Source organism: Mercenaria mercenaria, chromosome 1 (assembly GCF_021730395.1).
Source record: "Mercenaria mercenaria strain notata chromosome 1, MADL_Memer_1, whole genome shotgun sequence".
In the NCBI taxonomy this organism is placed as follows: domain Eukaryota; kingdom Metazoa; phylum Mollusca; class Bivalvia; order Venerida; family Veneridae; genus Mercenaria; species Mercenaria mercenaria.
This window is the reverse complement of record NC_069361.1, coordinates 103,437,259-103,457,971: the sequence shown is the minus strand read 5'-3', so window position 1 is coordinate 103,457,971 and position 20,713 is coordinate 103,437,259. Positions and strand designations below refer to the sequence as shown.

At 36.0% G+C, this 20,713-nt stretch overlaps 2 protein-coding genes and 1 non-coding gene across 3 annotated transcripts in view; 1 reads left to right on the top strand and 2 right to left on the bottom strand.

Annotated features, from left to right (window-relative positions):
- LOC123528172 (iron-sulfur cluster assembly 2 homolog, mitochondrial-like) overlaps positions 1–11,659 on the bottom strand; it is a 21,834-nt gene extending 10,175 nt beyond the window's left edge. The window contains exons 1-2 of the mRNA XM_045307913.2: positions 11,534–11,659; positions 6,203–6,323 (exon numbers count right to left, since the gene is read on the bottom strand). Coding sequence (XP_045163848.1) covers positions 6,203–6,323; positions 11,534–11,574 — 162 coding nt within the window. The 5' untranslated portion in view covers positions 11,575–11,659. The remainder of the gene's footprint in view (positions 1–6,202; positions 6,324–11,533) is intronic.
- On the bottom strand, positions 5,061–5,133 carry Trnat-ggu (transfer RNA threonine (anticodon GGU)). The gene has a single exon. It is a non-coding gene; the product is annotated as a tRNA-Thr (tRNA).
- On the top strand, positions 11,623–20,713 carry LOC123528160 (protein ZNRD2-like). The gene is made up of 5 exons (XM_045307902.2): positions 11,623–11,728; positions 15,621–15,733; positions 16,868–17,016; positions 17,621–17,705; positions 19,481–20,713. The coding sequence occupies exons 2-5, from the start codon at positions 15,730–15,732 to the stop codon at positions 19,840–19,842; spliced, it is 600 nt and encodes a 199-aa protein (XP_045163837.2). The 5' UTR covers positions 11,623–11,728; positions 15,621–15,729; the 3' UTR covers positions 19,843–20,713.

Here is a 20,713-nt window from a genome sequence, read left to right as displayed (position 1 = left end):
TTTTTTTTAATTTACCAAACCAACCTACTTTTGACAAAAAAAGGAAACATACTCAAATTAAGTTTAAATACAAACAGACATAAACATTTAAAGTATATTTCATTCTTGAAGATCAACAAGCTAATAAAGTTCATCACTTAACTAAAGCCATCCATTCTTTATTCAGGTGAAATAGACATTAAAATAGACATTTTTACCAGTTGCAATACCTAACTGCCATTATGCTATAAAAGAATAAAAACAAACTAATGCAGAACTTTACCTTTGCTTACAGATCATGGGATTCTGGAAAGTCATGCTTACATCTATATATCCATTTAGAAAAGGAAGGATTTTTAACAAAAAAATATTCTTACACAACCAGCAGCTCCAATGAATCCAACATGGCACTACTAACAGGCACAAAATATCCTACTCAAGAGTTTTAAATAAATTATTCATATAAATTTCTACAATATTTTGTATCACTTTTAATCATGAACGACTGCTGTTAGTTATACAGAATGTTAAATACCAACGTGGGAAGGAATAAAACAGACCAAACTTAATTTATGCATTAAGTGGGCAGCAAATCAGAGAGCATCTTTCAGACTTCCTTGTTTTAGTATTGGCAATAAAATCATGTAAACCAAGGGAGATAGATATGACTGAAAAAGACAAAAGAACAGTTACAGATAACATCCTCTCTATAACAAAGTCAAAGTGACTCCACCATTTTGAAGCTTGATAGAGAGATACAACTAGAGCTATCACTGGAGTGATTAATATCCTCATGTAGGTCATAATGTGGGACAACAGTTTAAGTCAAATCCTTTCGGTAACAAGTTAATGAAGTATTGCCATGCAATACAAAGTCCCTTACTGGAAGGTACCTATATAATATAAGTCCACAAGAAACTCTTTACCAGGTAGAGATAGGTCAAAATACACCTTAAAATTGGATGTAACACGCATGCTGTACCACAGAAAAGTGGTCTCGATTTTTCTCTACCGCCAGTAATAAAAAAGTTACAATAAAATCTATTTATAGTAAAACAAAGGGACGTAATTCTAAAAACAAGGGTGCCTCATGGTGTTGAACATTTGGTCCAAGTTACATCAAAATCCCTCCATGGATTAAGAAGAAATGTTCCGTACAAAGTCATTCTTGAATTTGCCCTTTGACCTCTAAATATGACCTTGACCTTAGACCTAGGGACCTGGTTCTTGCGCATGACATGTTGTCTCATCCAGGGGAATATTTGTGCCAACTAATATCTAAATCCTGCTTTGCATGACATAGTTATAGACCGGACAGGAAAAAAATCCTCTTGACCTTTGATCTCAAAGTGTGACCTTGACCTTTAAGCTAGGGTACTGGGTGTTGCGCATGACACGTCGTCTCATCATGGGAAACATTTATGCCAAGTAATATTGTAATCCCTTGATGGATGACAGAGTTCTGGATCGGACAGGGAAAAAACCTTATTGACCTTTGACCTCCAATTGTGACCTTGACCTTTAAGCTAAGGGTCTGGGCTTTGCGCATGACATGTTGTCTCATCATGGGGAACATTTGTGCCAAGTAATATTAAAATCCCTTCATGGATGGCAGAGTTATGGACGGGAGAGGAAAAAACTCTGTTGGCCTTTGACCCCCAATTGTGACCTTGACCTTTGAGCTAGGAGTCCGGGATTAGCGCATGACACGTCGTCTCATCATGGGGAACACTTGTGCTAAGTGATATTAAAATCCCTTTATGAATGTCAGAGTTATGGACCGGACACGAAACAAACCCTGTTCATGCTATGTTAACATTTGACTGCTAAGGGTGACCTTGACCTTTGAGCTAGGGGTCTGAAATTTGTGCATGACACATCGTCTTGTTATGAGGTACATTTGTGCCAAGTGATATTAAAATCCCTTCATAGATGGGAGAGTTATGGACCGGACAGGAAAAAAGCCTTGTTGACCTTTGACCTCCAATTGTGACCTTGACCTTTAAGCTAGGGGTCCAGGTTTTGCGCACGACACGTCGTCTCCTCAAGGGGAACATTTATGTCAAGTAATATTAAAATCTCTTCATGGATGGGAGAGTTATGGACCGGACAGGAAAAAAGCCCTGTTGACCTTTGACCTCCTTGATCTTTGAGCTAGGGGTCCGGGATTTGTGCATGACACATCATCTCATCATGGGGAACATTTGTGCCAAGTAATACTAAAATCCCTTCAAGGATGGGAGAGTTGTGGACCGGACAGGAAAAAAGCCCTGTTGACCTTTGACCTCCAATTGTGACCTTGACCTTTCAGCTAGGGGTCTGGGTTTTGCGCATGACACGTCATCTCATCATGGGGAACATTTGTGCCAAGTAATATTAAAATCCCTTCATGGATGACAGAGTTATGGACCAGACACGAAATTGCGGACGGACGGACGGACAGACAGACATACGGATGTTCTAACGAAATGGTATTTATGTGACACCCCATTGTTCTCTCTATTGTTCTATCAGTCACATAAAAAGAAAAAAGTCACATAAACAGAATGGAATGAATGACATCAAAGAGAAAGTACCGTTATGAAGTCACTTAACCATCATTTCGTGGGCACGGACAGACAGACGGATGTTCTAACGAAACGGTATTTATGTGACACCCCCATTGTTCTCTCTATTGTTCTATCAGTCACATAAAAAGAAAAAAGTCACATAAACAGAACGGAATGAATGACATCAAAGAGAAAGTACCGTTATGAAGTCACTTAACCATCATTTCGCGGGCACTGACGGACAGACGGATGGACGGAATGACGGAAAAGTGCATTCCTATAGTCCCCGAAACTGGTTTTCAACCAGTAGGGGACTAATAACTAGATGTGTGTTCATTGGACACAGGTGCCCCAACTCCTGTCAGAGTACATGGTTTCATGACTAGGTGAAATATTTTTAAGACATATGCAACACAACCTTTTACACACTTTTTGTGTATTTTTCACTAAGTGAAGGACCATAACTCTGGCCTACCTGAGTGAAATCCCAAAGGGAACACCAGGTGCACAACTTCACAAGCTATAAATTAATCCTCCAATGCTTTATGCCTCTAGGTCATGTACATTTTTATATACATGGGACACAAACTTTTATTTTTTACTAAGTCAAGGGCCATAACTCTGGTCTTGCAAATAAAAATAAAAAACTCAGGTGCACAAATTCACATGCTGGATAATATTCCTACAAGGTTTCATGACATTAGGTGAAATATTTTTAAGATATATGCAACACAAACTTTTAAGAAATTTATGTGTATTTTTCACTAAGTCAAGGACCATAACTATGACCTGATTGTGTAAAATCCTAAACAGAACACCAGGTGTAAATGAACTTCACAAGCTATATAACAATGCCCTGATGTGTTATGACTCTAAGTCAAAAACTTTTTGAGACACATGCGACACAAACTTGTATACTCTTTATGCACATGTTTGACAATTAAGGGCCATAACCCTGGTCTGACTGTCAGAAATCTGTAACAAAATCTCAGGTGCACAATTTACATTCTGAATAACATTCCAACGATGTTTCATGACCCTAGCAGGGTTTCCGCTGCTATACGCCAATTCCTTTTTTGGTGAAAAAAAATTAAATTGGTGAAAAAAAAAAATCCACAGTTAAAGCCCTGCTCCTACCTTTTAACCTTGAATTGTCACTGAAAGAGCATGGAAATCCTGACTTTGTACAGTGACGGCTGTCAAAATAGAGTCTATTTTATATAAAATTCTATATGAAGTATCTGGTTTTGCGTGCTAAAGTGTGGCACGTGGCCGTTAACTGTTACCCATTGTAATCATGGGTTGCATACACACAAAAGAGTCTGAATAGCCGCGGAGCAGGGCTTTAACAATTTTAAATTTGCGTAAAATAAACATCTGTTTTACTACTGGAAACAACGTTATAGTACAATAGAAACATGCAGACTATCACCGATCAATAATTATACACAGCGTGTCGCAGATAATCCGATATTTAGCAATACACACCGTGTCGATACCGAATTACACCTCTGGGCATAATTTAAAACTTCGCAGAGTCACAAGAGTGTTCCTCCATGCAAGAACGATTATCAGTCAATCTGATTTGACAAATTCAGACCCGCCTACTATTACGAAAGCAAATGAAACAAAATATTTGTTGAGCGCTTCATCTAAAGCCCCACCCATTTTCTTGATATTAAAACGCAAGTTATTTTTAATATCAAGCCAATTCACCGAAGTAATCGATAATAATGAAAAGTCGAGAGATATTATAGATAAATTTGTGCGATTGTAAAATATTACTGTTAAATACATCTACGCGCTCGTAAATTTCAGTTGTGTATTTCAGCGCGTTCGTAAAATTTCAGTCGAAGAATTGAGATATTGAGATACATATGAACTAAAGCAGTTTGTTTGGTTCTTTTACTTGCCCAACGTATAGCATTGATACATCGGCCCCATTCAAGGGCATCAAAATAAAGAGCTACTTATACCTTTAGGTGGTATTTTCGCTATACATTTTATGTATGAAACATTAAAGAAATTTAGAGATATATATAATAAAATTTAAGCCTTTTTGAAAAGCTTTTCAAAAGTCATAAAATAAAATAAAACACGCTGGTTTGGATAAATGACCTTATATAAATTTTGAAATAAAAAGTTAGAAATTAAAAAGCTAAATGTTCATGTTTAAGAAACATCTTAGTAGTAAAAAATGACCATTAAAGGGAGATAATTCAAAATTGGCAAACTATATATAGGTGTAACAGTCTCAGAAAAAATGTGCAGCCTCGACCGGGATTCGAACCTCGGACCTTCGGCTTACCGTGCCAACGCTCTACCAATTGAGCTACCGAGGCCATCCGATACGAGAACCGCTACACACCTTCCCTCTTATTGCGAGACATTGGCACTCCTGGCCAATGTCTGCCGCAGACTGTTAACCGAATTCAGATGCACAACCCAGCCAAACTGCTTCCCCCTCCATGGGCTCCAAGGGTGAGCATCCCGGACGAGCCCCCAAATGTAACAGTCTCAGAAAAAATGTGTAGCCTCGACCGGGATTCGAACCTCGGACCTTCGGCTTACCATGCCAACGCTCTACCAATTGAGCTACCGAGGCCACCCGATACGAGAACCGCTACATAGGGATAGTTTTATAGATTTGTTTTGAAAATGGTTGAGAATTAAGATTAAAACCTATTTTTGACTCAATGTGATATTAGGATAGACTTGTTCAAGAGCAAATTGCATAGCTAAAGTATGAAATGAAAAAGAGATTGAAAAAAAAAAATGGTATAGATCTATAATTTTGAACTGACTACTTATATTTACATGATAAATCAATGTTATTGTGTATGCACCTGCTTGTTGAGTTATTTGTGGAATGTAGAAAATAAATTTAAAAAACTGAACTAATTGATTGATATTATATTAATTCTAATTTTTTCGACATTATTGATCCTCTGCCGCACACACCTTTTTCTTTAAAAAATTTAAGCGGCGGATAAATTGTGCCCAGTGGAAACCCTTGCCCTAGGTCAAATACTTTTTAGATATGTGCGACATAAACTTTTATGCCCTTTCATACATATTTTTTACTAAGTAAAGGATCATAACTGGTCTAGCTGAGCAATACTTCTAACAAATACCCAGGTACACAACTTCATCTGCTGAATAATATTCCTGTAATGTTTCATAATCCTGGGAAAAATACTTTTTGAGATACATGCGACACAAACTTAGGCCCTTTTTATGCATATTTTTGACTAAGTCAAGGGCCATAACTCTGGTCTGGTTGTGTGAGATCCAAATTAAAACATCTGGTGCACAACTTCCCATGCTGAATAACAATCCTGTGAGGTTTGATGACACTAGGTCAGATACTTTTTGAGATATGCAGGACACAAATTCGGAGGGATGGACACACAGAAGGACAAACAAGGTCATCTCTATAATACCCCAGTCACACATACGGCGCGGATAACTACGTCTAGCCATGGATAGAAACGTAGTAATCCGTATTGATCCGTACCTGAGCCGCACCTTAAAGTAGTAACCCATATCAATCCGTACCAGTCCGTACGACTCAGGTACGGATCGATACGGATTACTACGTTTCTATCCGTAGCTAAACGTAGCTATCCGCGCCGTATGTGTGACTGTGGTATTAGATAGAGCGAAAGTCTTACCTGTACACAACTATCACTGAGGTGTAGGTCAGCACCTTCTTGTTGTTCAGGTTTTGAACTTGTCTCTGACAGAAGTTGTGAGCTTTTGTAAATCTGTCTTTGAACTGACCATGAAATATTTCTGCAAAATAACATATTAAAATGTCTTTAATGTTGTAAATAGTCATGTACTTACATAATAACATAGTACTATACTTAGTAATTATAGAGGTAGAATTCATGAAAACTTTAACTTGATATTGTAAGTAAAAAGGGTGCAAAATTCGTTAAATATTAATGTTAAGGCCCTAGTGTCATATGACGAGAAAAAATTTAACTTTCATTAGACTGAAGCAAAATTTAATTCATTAAGTAATAACTCAGTAATATTTCCATACAGGACTGTCTAGATGTGTGGTAATCAATATGAATACTGAGAACAGTATTTACGAAGAGGAGACTATAATTATTTTATCTTTGTAAACGGGAGATGAATTTAAAAGTTTACTCTCCAATTTCCATGTCATTTTTAAATACACTTTAAGTGACAGGAAACCGAAGTATTTATAATTCTTTAATCCCGGGAAAAATATGATCACAAATCCGATAAATAATTTCTCATTACTTTCTCTGTTCCAAATATATTATCAGAAATTTTATCTGATGCAACACTTTGCCTTTACATTTAAGGGTTAGCAGTATATCACAAAACCAAAGAAATGTAAACAAAGTAAACAAATAACATCTTTTTAAACCAGGGCTTTTCATCCTTATATATCAGAGGCCTGTATAAGGCCACTTCCCAATCCAAATATATACTATTTTTTCCCCACTGTGGCAGAGATATTTCCCAAAATGCAATGTAAGATTTCCCCAAAATCATGCCACCATATAGTTAAGATATTTTTTACATTTTAGTATTTCCAGAGGAAGCCTTTGTCTGGTATCAATTTTTTGTCGCACTATAGCCTAACAGCACACATAACCACATGTGATGCATTACCAGTCTAATCCGTTATGTTCCATGGCCTGGATTTTAGTCCGTGTTTCAGGGGATATAAATTTAATTTATCTTTCGGTGTTTACTTATGGTTGATTATTTTTCCAAAAAATGGACAAATATCACGCATAAACTTCCCAATCTGAAAGGCCAAGGCCTCTTCCCAATTTCCTGATGAAAATCCCTGAATTATCTTTACCGCTCTGTCCTGTATGATTGGATACTTAAAATATTCTAAAAGAGTTGTCCCCCTTTAAAAAAGAATGTCATTTGTAAAGAAATAAAAGTAAATAATTGTCAAAAATGATGTTTAACCTAGTTTAAGTTATGTAAAGTTTAAGCACTCGTACAGTGTTGCAAATGCATCAAAACGAAGACATGTAAAAGCTTTTTAAAAAAAAGTGAGTTTTTAAAGGCATTGAAGTATCCAGAAGTGTAACCCCTTCATGTAGACAAACTTACTGTCGCTGAGTGGCTGCTTTTTAATTTCTGACATTTGCAGCCACCACGACAAGCCAAAAGATGTCAAAACCCTGGGATATGTTCCGAGCAAAATCTGCTCGCTACTCAAAAAGATGAAAACAGTTAAACACCATGAAATATATAGCATGTCCATGAAGAAAGGACCCTTTTCTCGCGATCTGCACTAATTATATTCTTAAATTACACTGTATTACCTTATACTGGCCATAAATCCCCAACTACATCGTAATATTGACCTTGTTTTTCAGCCAGTTACAGTTTGACCGTCACAATATAAAACAAATTGTATACGTCGGATTAGTTCGACTACCCGTTCAAATAAAATCAAATCAAATCAAAATTTATTTATTGTTGGAGATATTTTAACAAGTTAACATAGGCTATGTATAGCTTTTTACCGACACATGCAGTCCTTTTACCTTCATGAAGTCTCTTTCCGAAATTCAATATATATATGATAATATGGGTAAATTGACAACGGTTTTGTAGAATAATATAAATGTTTTTTATGCTGTTTAATTTACATGTAAAACAATTCTTTCTTTCTATGATTTGGTGATGTTCAAACTTTCTTACTACCTTAGTAACTACAGTGCTTTAGGGTATTGCGGATAGCTAACTAATTTTTCCTGCATTCCAATTCAAAAAAATGAAAATAGTAGTTTTTTTTTCAGTATATCAGACAGAAAACATCTATTCTTCTTAAAACATTCAGCTTTTAATAGAAATTCAGATGTTTTTTCTCTCCAAGTCATTGTTTACATATGCGCTGATTTAGGGTGTACAGGATAGCTTTGGTCATTTTTTCAATTATTAGTTTAAAATCCACATCTTAACAAACTTTCCAAGATTTCTTTACTATAAATCAGAATAATAATGTATTCTCTTTTCAAAAACATTCAGCTTTTTAAATTTCTATCAAATACTTTTCATTCACTGATGTTTTTTACATATACACAGATTTAGTCTATAGGGGATAGCTACATTTTACATTTGGTGACATATGAAAAATAACACAACAAGCAATATTTAAAATGTATGTCAGAATGTCTGTTTGCATGCCAGTAAAAGAATGATATGAAAATTTATACAATAACTGAAGTCTAAAGATAAAATTTATCAATCTATCCTCTATACCCTAAAATCCGCTATACCCTAAAGCACTGTATTAAATTACATTTTAACAAAAAAATATATCACTCATAAATATATCATTCATAAATAAATTGATTACTGGACGGCTAGAAAACCTCGACAGGTCAGACTAAGTATCAGTTACGATTGATCAGGTCAGCGTGACATCATATCCGGAGCAATCGATTATGCAAATTACCTTGGAGGTGAAAACAGGACCTCGAAATTCGTAGCGAATTAACTAGTGGTGTGGGTTGTGATGTTTTAATTCTCAAATAAAACAAATCAAGAGTCATCTTTTTTATCATCTGCAGTCCTTACGCTATGGTACAATCTATATATTTTTCAAAAACAGTAGGGTTTTTGTGATAACTGATTTTGTGGCATTTTAAAACGGTCTGGAAAAAGTGACAGATTATGTATTGTCTGCTCTTCGGCGCTACGGAACAGATATAATTAAAACAAGTTCCCAAGCTTATTCAACATTTTCTCAGTTTGCTATATATATATTAATCTAATTTAAAACTAAATATCTGAGAACAAAACATTTTTTTTATTCAACTTCTTTGCTTGAAATCGTAGCAGTTGTTTCTTTCATCTCTTTCAAGTGTCTTGAATTTTTTTTTTCTTTTTAAGAAAGAACAGATCAAATAAATAGTAAATTAATTTTCTGATATTTTTATGTCTTTTTTAAATTAGCTGATTTTCTAAATGTTTTAATGCTCTGAAATAATTACATCGTTGCCATTTTCTGAAATGTACTTTGTGCGATATATTTTATTTAGTTAATGTAAAATGCTATAATGTCGAAGTACATTAAGTATGAAAGTCATTTAAATAAAGTTGAAAACTTATACTTTATTCTATATGTAATCTTATTGCAGATATTTTTTTTTTTTGAAGAAATGTCCTTCCATCCAAAAAATAGTTTGGTGAATTAATTTTAAAGTTTCAAATGAACTAAATGTTCGGGCATGTGTATTGGTTAAAGTTTTTTTATGTAGTAGCTCTATTAATCCCTTTGTCAATCAGGGTTTTTTCTTGCTGTTTTGGGAACATAGCCTATACCCCCAAAATTGGGAATTTTGACGCGTAAATGTTCCAGATTGGGAAATATTTAGTCCCATAGGATATAGTAAGGATGTGTTTAAGCACTTTCTCATACACTTGTTTCACATTGTACAACCTTTTGAACATACTGCCATTACAAAATTGTCCATAATTTAGTCAATATTTGTGTAATTTTGATGATTTTTTTTCTCAGAATGTAGATTGGGAATTATTGCACTCATTTTGGGAAAAAAACATACTTTTTGGCATTGGGAATATAGCCCAATAACGGCCGGAAAAAAACCCTGTCAATCGACACGCAAATAACAATAATGTGCATTTTCCAAATATCATAAGACCCTGAAGGCATACATCAAACGGATAAGACAGGAAATTACCATAAGGCCCCGAAGGGGTACATCAGAGGGATAAAACAAACAGGAAATCAATCTATTAAAAAATGATAGTAATTAGGAACTGGTCAAAACTGATTTTCATCAATATACCACATACTGATTGGTTTCCATAGTGATTTATGACTGGAATGAATGCTTTAATTTTGTGGTATGTGGAAGCAGTCAATTGTGACAGTCTAACAATTAACAAACAAAAATGGATATTAAAAACTACAAGATATGACTAACATTATTCTAGACAAAGCGTGCAAATTATCGTTCTCAGTTTTAAATAATTGACAAAACAGAGATCAGTATTTTTTTTAGTATTTTCGTAATTGAAGTCATCAATTTATTGATACGTCCTGGCTTTTCGTAAAAAAGAAACTAGCATGCAGTTATTATATATATCATTTTATTTCCGCGTGTAACACAGTAGCTCTAGATGTCATATTACATTTAAAACAATTGTAACATATAAAAAACCGCTTTGTGTTATAAATGCTATTGTGATCCTGATACCCTTCGAGGGAGAAAAAAATCCCTTCTCCAGTATTTACGCATAATGTGCTATTAAGCTTTAAATTATGACACCTCTCATTAAATTTCATACGAATGAGAATTTAGGTAAGAGGTGTTGATTTGATTAAATTTGGAGTGACTGAATCACTTTTGACACCACAGTATAAGCTATCTGGCTTTCAGAACTATTTTAATGGCAGGCTACTAAATAGAACGAGAAAAGTGAAACGAATGGAGAAACCTAATTAGATGAAATAGATTTTCTGTTTTATTTACTTTAAAAAGACCTCCGATTTTTTAAATTATAATTTTCATCCAGTCCGTCACAAATATGAGACCTTGCAGCTTACACGGATCAATGATGAATATCACGTCTGAAACCTAAAAAAGAAAGGTTTCTTTCTCGGGAGTGATTTCTGGAACATCATGCTACATTATAAATTCACTGACTTATTAATATTGCCCAAAATTTTACTTTAAGCAAAGAAAAACAACCAGCACTAGTGAAACATGAAACGCTTTTCAATTACAATTTAGCGTTTGCTGTCACCTCCGCTTGTTGCTACGCAACGCGATACGCTGAAGTGCCCAGATATCCGACCTGATCAATTATTTTAATCAATCTTTTATAGTCTTATCCAAATTTTAATGTCCGAAAATGACGACCTCGGACCACCAGGCATAATGTAATAAACCTTAGACAGCTACTGCACCGGAGCAAACAATGTAGCCTTATATTCATAAATAAATAAATAAGATAAAAATTACCGTATTATATTAGGTCTAAATAAGCAAATTTTACGAAACATTTCTGTTTTATGCTCTAATCACACAGACGCTTGGTTTGTTTTTTCCCAATTATTTCCCTTGAACTACATGTAGAGCTCTTCAAACGTGTTTTCTGGGACTAGATATTTCTATTATCTAAATCAACCAAATGCCGTACCAAATGGTTTGCAAAACGTATAAGACTATTTCTGATAAAATCAATATTATACTTTAATTATTTATAACCGCGTGGGTTAAGTCATTCCTCAGTAACAGATCTCTGTAACTCCACGGTCGGTGTAAACACCCCGGGACACCCAGCCCCAGGGATACCACTGGACACCCCGGGATACCTTTATCTTATAGAAAGCTTTGAATTGAATTGTTTTTATTGCAGTTTTATCATATTAAGCAATAGACTGAGTATGTATATAGCTGTATATATCATAAGTAGAAAACTTATGACACGAAACCTGGGACGCCCGATTCTACATCTACATCTACATCTACATGATACTTCCAACAATCATTAACGATTATGACTGGAAGGCGCTTGTCTGGGCAGTGTTAAAAATGAGAAAACTCATTAGGTGCAAAGAATAAAAATTACTACAGGTGCTAAGTTAAAAAACATAGTGAAGGAAGTTACTGCAGATGTACAGTGACCAGCCGCTCAGCAAATATGTTGAGGCTGGGGCTGGACTGTACATATTGGGGAAGGCCATTCCATAGTCTGATTGTGCGGGGAAAGAAGGAATTCATGTGGTATTGAGTACGGGACTGTGGAATTAGGTAGTTCAGGTTTCTGGTCGGAGTTAGATGGTTATGGTCGACGCATACATGATTTGTTCGGATTTTGTAAAAATAGATGAGAGAAGATTGTATGCGCCGTTCTTCGCAATTACAGTGATAAACTGCATACACTGGGACACCTTAAGAAAGCTTGCAAATACTTATTTTGTTATGAAGATGTACTTTATTTCTTAAATAAATAAAGCATGAATTTAAGAATATTCTAAGTAGGCTATACTGCTCATAATGCCTGTTTCATCACTGTTATGCGACCGCCTCGGTAGCCTAGTGGTAGAGCGTCTGCTTCGAGTGCGGGAGGTCGTGGGTTCGATCCCCGGCCACGTCATACCAAAGACGTAAAAAATGGTACTAGCAGCTTCTTCGCTTGGCGCTCAGCATTAAGGGGATAGTGCTAGGACTGGTCAGTCCGGTGTCAGTATAATGTGATTGGGTGGGGTATCATGCCACGTGTCTACGGCGTGATATTCCAGTGAGGCAGCACTATAAAGTTGGGCATTGTGCTCACTGCTACAAGTAGACACCGTCATTTATATGACTGAAAAATTGTTGAAAAAGACGTTAAACCCGAACACACACACATCACTGTTATGCAGTATGCAATTCTCGGATGAATCAGGCGCCCGGTGTTCGTGTTTTGAGTCTGCTTCTTAGGATACACCTATATAAATGCTCAAATTATCGCTAAACATGGAAAACATGCAACAAAAAAGTTAAATTCAAAACTTTCTATGTAAAATAAAGGTATCTCAGGGTGTCCCAGGGTATCCCGTGGTGTCCCGGGGTGATTACCCCGACCCGTAACTTCATGTTAAATCTCAGAAAGGTACAATAACCTGTCCTATCAGGGGGCCCCCCAGGGCTCAGTCCTTGCCCACTGCCTATTTCTCGCTACATTAATGACTTGCCCAGTAGCATCAAAAGTCGAGCCCCTCTATTTGCTGATGACACAATTTTTTACTAACCATTAAATTTCCAAATCCTCCGCAGAAATCTTGCAGCAAGACCTCTGCTGTTTTGAAAAATGGGAAACAGAATGCATGGTCAATGGAATTTAATCCAGATAAATGCGAAGTTCTAAGAATACACCTTAAAAGAAATCCTGTCGTATATATCCTTGCACCTTACATAACGCCCAATTCCAGTCCACTGACCATGCAAAATATCTTGGTCTTATCTTAGTAATATATATTAACTTGACGTGGTCAAATCATATAAATAACATATAACATCAAAGGCCAGTAATACCCTCCACTTCATCAAAAAGAATGTAAAGACTACTAACAATCAGGTTAAAGAAATGGCCTATAAAACCTATGTCCGCCCCCACTGGCCCAGGTCGAGTACTGTAAGATATGCCATTACGGAATCACTGGGAGAACCAACAAGTGGATAGAGTGTTGGCTGTGTAATCGGCAGCAGAGTTGTACTAGACGGCTCTACTTCCTCTGAGCACCAGTGATCTCCGGAGTTCCCCAGGGCACAGTGTTGGGGCCTCTTACGTTTCTCCTATATGTGAATGACATTGCTGATAAAGTTTCTAAAAGCACATTCATTAAACTGTTTGCAGATAATTGTCTTCTATACCGCATAATATGAACTGTTAGAGACCAACTGCAGCTCCAAAAAGATCTTGATGCCTTTGTTGAATGGTCTAAAGTTTGGCTTATGAAATTTAATGTAGCTAAGTGCCATCAGTTACAAAGTTACAACAACAAAAGAGATAAGTTTGAATACCAGCTACAACATAGACAATACAGCTCTCCAGAGGGTAGATAGTCATCCCTGCCTTGGAGTGGAATTAACATCAGATCTGAAGTGGAAAAAGCATATTGACATTATAACTGGCAAAGCCAATTAGATCTTGAACCTTCTGAGACGTCATCTTTATAACTGCAGCCAGGAGGTGAAACAACAGGCCTTTACATCTCTGGTACGGCCACATCTGGAATACTCTTCCTATGTGTGGGACCCGTATCACAGGCAAGAGATAGAAGCTCTAGAAAAAGTACAATGCCGTGGAGCCCGTTTTGTCACTGGAAATTACTCATATAGAAGCAGTGTCACCACCATGCTTGACGACTTGAACTGGCCTCCACTTCACAGACGCAGAAAAGATGAAAGACTTGTGACTTTTTTTAAAGCCTATAACAAACAATCGCCAGTGATCATTCCCGACTATGCCAACCGTTGAAGCTGCCATGAAACCAGAACTAATAGTGAATCATTAATTGAACTCAGGGCAAACTATGAACCGTACAAGAATGGCTTCCTTGCTCGTACCATCCGTGATTGGAACGCCCTCCCACCAGACCATGTGCAGGCCCCCACTGTAGACGTATTCAGCCGTCGTCTACAGAAGCTTGCAGCTTAGACAGTACACAGGTTTTAATCGTTTTTAATTGTAAATATGGAGCTTTTAACCATTGTGATGACGTCACTTGCCCGTGATGCGTAAGCCCTGGGCAGTAACAACATAGAAGTAGAAATGTTCCACAGTCTAGCACCCCTGGCAAAATATCTCGCTTACAAAGTAGATAGGATATAAAACAGCTTGCTATGTTTTTAGTGATTACCAGTATACCAGTAGCGTCTCAGATATGCTAAAAGAACAAAATAGAAACCCTTAGAACAAAGAAGAAATCATTCCTCACTGATTACGTTCTGTAAGATAAGAAATGAATTAGTGGCAGTGGACCATCATCATCTCTCACAGACATGAAATTTAAGCTACTTAATTCCCCACTCCAACACTATTATTTGGACTAGGTAGCACGTTCTTAGCTGCTTACTTTAGCAGTTTTAAACTTTACTGTTTGTTCTATATCAAATGCACAAACTTAATACGAGAGCTGTCACACATAGCCATTAGGCCCTTAAAAAAAGAAAAACTAGGTTTTTGTTCATAAATGACCTATAAACCTACAAAAAACACACAAAATAGAGGGTCATATATCTTTTTAGTCCAAATATATTATTTATATGCTAGTTAATTTTGGAAATATTACGAAAAATATGCAATATACGTTCAGTGTTATACTAAAGAATAAAATGAGCCACACCATGAGAAAACCAACATAGTGTGTTTGTGACCAGGTCAGGATCTATGCTGTTCACTTTCAAAGCCTATTGCAATTAGAGAAACTGTCAGTGAACAGCATGGATCCTGACCAGACTGCGCGGATGCGCAGGCTGGTCTGGATCCATGCTGGTCACGAACGCACTATGTTGGTTTTCTCATGGTGCGGCTCATAATGTTTTATTAATGTTGTTTCAGGCATGTGATATTGTGAGCTGTATGAGATTTTGATCTAGGCATCACTGTGAAGTGTTTTCTGTAAAACTAGGAAAAGTGTTGAAAACCAGCATCAAAAGAAAATTTGAAAATGGGTAAGGTGCAATTTTTAAAGAAAAACAAAAACAGGAATTGTTTGGTTAGGCAATGATCAGTGATTATATGTATGAACAACTTCTTCTTAAGAACAACTTGCTAGACCATCACCAGACTTGGTCTGTAGCATCGTTGTAAGGACTTAGGTCCTGTCATGGTTCTGCTTGACCCTATTCAGGGGCTGCTGGAACTAACAACAGAATTACATGAACACATTTTCTCATGAACCATTTGATGGATCTCCATCAATTTTGGTCTGTAACATCTTTGTAAGGTCCTTTCTCAAGTGTTCAAATGGATTGATGGATTATCCTAGTGCTACACACTAATGTTGCCCATGATGAGACAGTGGTTAGCTTGTCGGTTAAAGGTCAAGGTCACTGTTTAAGGTCAAGTAATAATTTGTTTCCACTCAATAACTTTTAATTTCATTGAAGAATTTTTAACTACTACACAGAAATGTTCCCCATGATTAGACTGTGTTGCGCACATGACCCATGGTTGAAATAATACTTAGCAGAACTATTATTTAACATAACCAAAACAGTACGATGAGGTTATACCCTTGTGGAATGATTTCATTAGGTTTTTTTTACCGATTTGTATTGTTTTGATATGTTAAAACATGGTTCTGCTAAATGTTATTTCAGTTCTAATATTACTTTTATATAAACAAGTAGATGAAATAGAGAAGCACTATTTCATGGCGTCAAATATAGTAGGTCAACGTGACGTCAATGCAGAACTGTGTTATAACAGTGTTAAAATGCTGGAAGTAACACATCATGTGGAATAACTTTGGAGTGCATAGAGGTCTAATGAGTTATTTTTCACGCCTAATAACCATGGTAACCTATACAGAGTTTGTTAATTAGTTGTAACACCATTCCATTATATCATTTTTTGATTCTGAAACATCTCGTATAAAATAGTAGATAAAATATAGTAGCACTCTTTCTCAGCACCTATATGGCACCAAATAATACATCGGCATGACATCAGATTTCCATATTTTAATGGAATTGTGCATGGATTTTTCATATCAGAATATATTATAGATGACATTATGAATGCCTTTGTCAGAAGCAGAAGTGTTATAAACAGAGGTTATTCTGTATTTCTTTATATAACAGATGACGAGTATGAGTGGCAGCCTCCGTCTGAAGCAGAGATGAAGATTATACAGGCCAGGAGAGAACGCTCAGACAAAATAAGTAAACTGATGGGTGATTATATGCTGAAAGGCTACAAAATGCTGGGAATAGTCTGTCCAGAATGTTCAGTGTGTATTCTATTTTATTTGTATCAACATCTGAAAAAATGAAACATGTAGAAAGTTTTTTGGAATCATAAAATGCAATTTGTCACCATGATCTATTTTGAACGTGATAGGCAAGAAAAATTATCTAACATGTCTGCCTGTGTAAGACAGCTTTTTTCCCGACCCTCGGTTTTTCATTCGACACTGTCCCTCTGGTAGGGAAAAACCCATCTTACACAGCCAGGTATGTATTAAAGATCCTTATAGTTCTGTTACCAGTTTCAGAGCAGTCTTGTGTGTAGCTTGTGCACTGTTCAACATAGTCCCAATCTGTGATGCAAGTTACCTCCCCTGACATTGCAGAATGCCACACTGTAAAGAAGATATGATTTAGGTCAGATTTAAATGGGCATAAGTTATTGAGCAACATCTGTAAGGAACATAATGTACATTGGTTATATGGAATTATATACTAAAAATGCAATCCAGTGTAAATGTACTCAAAATATTATAATTATTTTTTGTATTTTGTTAAAATGCACCAGGTGTTTTGTTTTGACTGATATGAATAGCAGCAATATTAAAAATGCTAAACTAATTTTCATTAGTATCTGTATTACTTCAGACAATCTTGTTACAAGACAAACAAGGAGTGAACTACTGTGTGGCATGTAAGGAGCTAGATACAGACACTGACAAGGACGATCCAGGTTAGAGACTGTAGCACGACCTACCTGTAAAAATATACCATTTTGTAACAGTTGATCGTTTCTGTGCAGAATAACCAAAACTTTAGTGAATATATAGCTGTAAAATTCATAAAACTCTCCTTGTGATCAGAGATACATAAAATGCAGCACAGTTAGATTTTTGACACATGATATTGACCGGAAAAGTCTCTTTAAAGCCAGCAGCCTTCTGATTTTTGCAGAAAGCAAAATTTGGCTTAGAAATTGCCTTCAGTATTATTTTAAGTGTACAATAATGGGTCAATATGATCTCCATAGCCGTAGGAAAATTACAGTAAGAAAGAACCTAAACCACTCAAAAGTCAGTCATTGCCAATTTTTAGCCAAAAATTCAGTTGCCATCTCTGAATGTAAAAATGACCAACACACATGTTGCAGTGGAAGATTTTCATTTCAAGTTTAGCCTGAGACATTTTTGTCATGCTGAAGACTTGAATTACAGTGAAAAACCGCTCGCTCGAGGTCGCAAGGGGATGAGCAAAATGCTCGAGTTATCCATGGTTTCGAGCGACCCAAACATTGACCAACCTACGAAGAAAATTGAAGTTTATTTTACCAATTGTCATCGAGACCATTTGCAGAGGAAACAGAGATGCGTAATATATATATACGTATTACAAACGTTATTTATGATAGATCGTAATTGGAAAAAATGTGAAGAAACAGCTAAGACATTTTATTTTTTTATATTTTTTATTTGAAATACCGTACTGTAATCTAATTCACGATTTTCTTCTCCAAATTAAGATCTCATAATTAACGTCTCAATTTTATGAAAGGCTATCTTATTTTCTTTATTTGCATGCAAACAACTGTTGATTAAAATATTAAGATCTCATAATTATCTTCTCGATCCCGCAGAAAAAAGTAGTAATTAATAACAATTTTGATCAATAAAATTTTTCTTCCACCTTTCATCAATAATTAATCTCATTATCAGATCAAATATACCGACAAACTAACATTTAAGATAGTTGGGGAATAGACCATGCAATTCTCACGGCGTGCGAAAATTTTAAATTAACCGATACATTCTGACCGCCGAAGGTGTGAAAAATTTTGACATCTCTGCTCGAGTTTGCCATAAGCAACAAAGGGTAAATTAATACACGGACCAGATTTCATGCTCGAGCGATCGAGTTATCGATGCCCGACCCAGCCAAGGTAATTTCACATAGAAAATAGGATGAAATTGGACCACATTAATTGCTTGAGCGAGCCCGGGTGCTCGAGTCATCGATGCTCGAGCGAGCGGTGTTTCACTGTAGTTAAAGTTTATTGATTATTAAGTTTTAGATTCTGATCTATAAAAAGGACACAAAAAATCTAAAATTGAAAAATCAGCGGATATCACACAATGCCTTTTCATTCTGATTTTATCAAACAAGCTGAATAAAATGTGAGGCTCTTTTGAGCATTTTATCAGTTTTATTCAACGAGTTTGATAAATTCAGTGTGGAAGACAGGTATGTAATACTCTTTTTATCACATGTAAGCTTTTCTTGCAGAAACATCTAAATTCCTTCAATTTTTATTTGTTATAGACAAAGTCAATTCAACTAATGTATCATATTTTAAAATGACATGTGCATCAAAGTATAAGTACCAAGCAAAAATCTGTAAGATGTCTATAAATCCAATAAAATAATATGATCGACCTCACATGATTGAAATATGGCTAAAAAAAAAACCCTCTGTCTGGTATTTTACCATTATGAGCTGCTGTTCTTTTTCAGTATTGAGCAGAGATGCTGCTAGGTCTCAGATATTAGAAGGAAGTGTCACGGAGGCGGGAGACACCGACCTGCCTTTCATGCTGAGACAAGATCAGCCAACCAGTGTACCTTCTCTTCCAGAGGTTCAACAGAGAGCCATTCCAATCACTATGGCAGCTGTGACATCGTCCGGAATTTCTAGCCAATCGGCTCAAAGCAGTTTGAATTTAAATTTTAATGACACTGTTGAAACTTTATGCCAGAAAATAAATTGGGCATCTGAAGAATTGAAGAAGTCATCAAGTGTAGATTACTGTGTTAACCTTTGTCAACTTATAAAATCCTCGGCAGATGCTTTACAAAGTTTGAAAAAGGTTGGATGATTAGTGCATGGCCTTTAATAGCATTGTGATACTTTGTTTCAATTTTAACTTTAAAAGCTTGCATTGAAAAGCTTGCAGATTTTGCCGAAGTTATGAGGCGTTCAGTGTTTAAGGTAAAGAGATACAGCTCACAAATAAATTGTGATGTGTGTTAACCTTTATGCAACCTACAAGAAGTGTCTGCTGGAACATTTAGTCAACACATCTTTCTTAACATAGACATGTACGTAGACAGAGGCAAACTATTTCATATCTTGAAAAGTACAACAAACACTTTTAACTATCCCTGTCATGGTCCGTTAAACTTATTAGGAGATATCAGCAGTACTAAAATATACTGTGACATCATTTAATTATGTTACTGGCATAAAATTTGGGATTTTTGTCAAAACTGCTATCTAAGTGTTTAACCTTCAGCCTGATGGCGGCAAATGATTTAGCCTTTGCGACCAGTGAAGACCAAGATCATGGTCTGCACTATTCGCTATTCTGTCAGTAAATTTTCAGTGAACACCCCTTAAAATAGTAAATGGTATTGCCTAAATTGAACGATGGACCAATCCATTTTAGGAATTTAGCAGGCTAAGGGTTAACTTTGTGAATTTCAAAATCTAAAGATGTATGGGAATTTTTTTTTGTGCAGTTGGATTAAATTTTGTGGACTGACAACCATTAAATCCATGAAAATTGGTTCTCCACAAATAATTATGATTTCACAGTAATAATCACAAGTTTAAGAAATGGCTAGAAATTTAAAATTAGACTGGCAGCGATACAACAATATGATAAGGATTTCTTTCTGCTTTGGTATGTAGTAGTTATAATTTCTTAATCTTTAAACATGAATGGAAAATAAAAGATGTGAAACCCG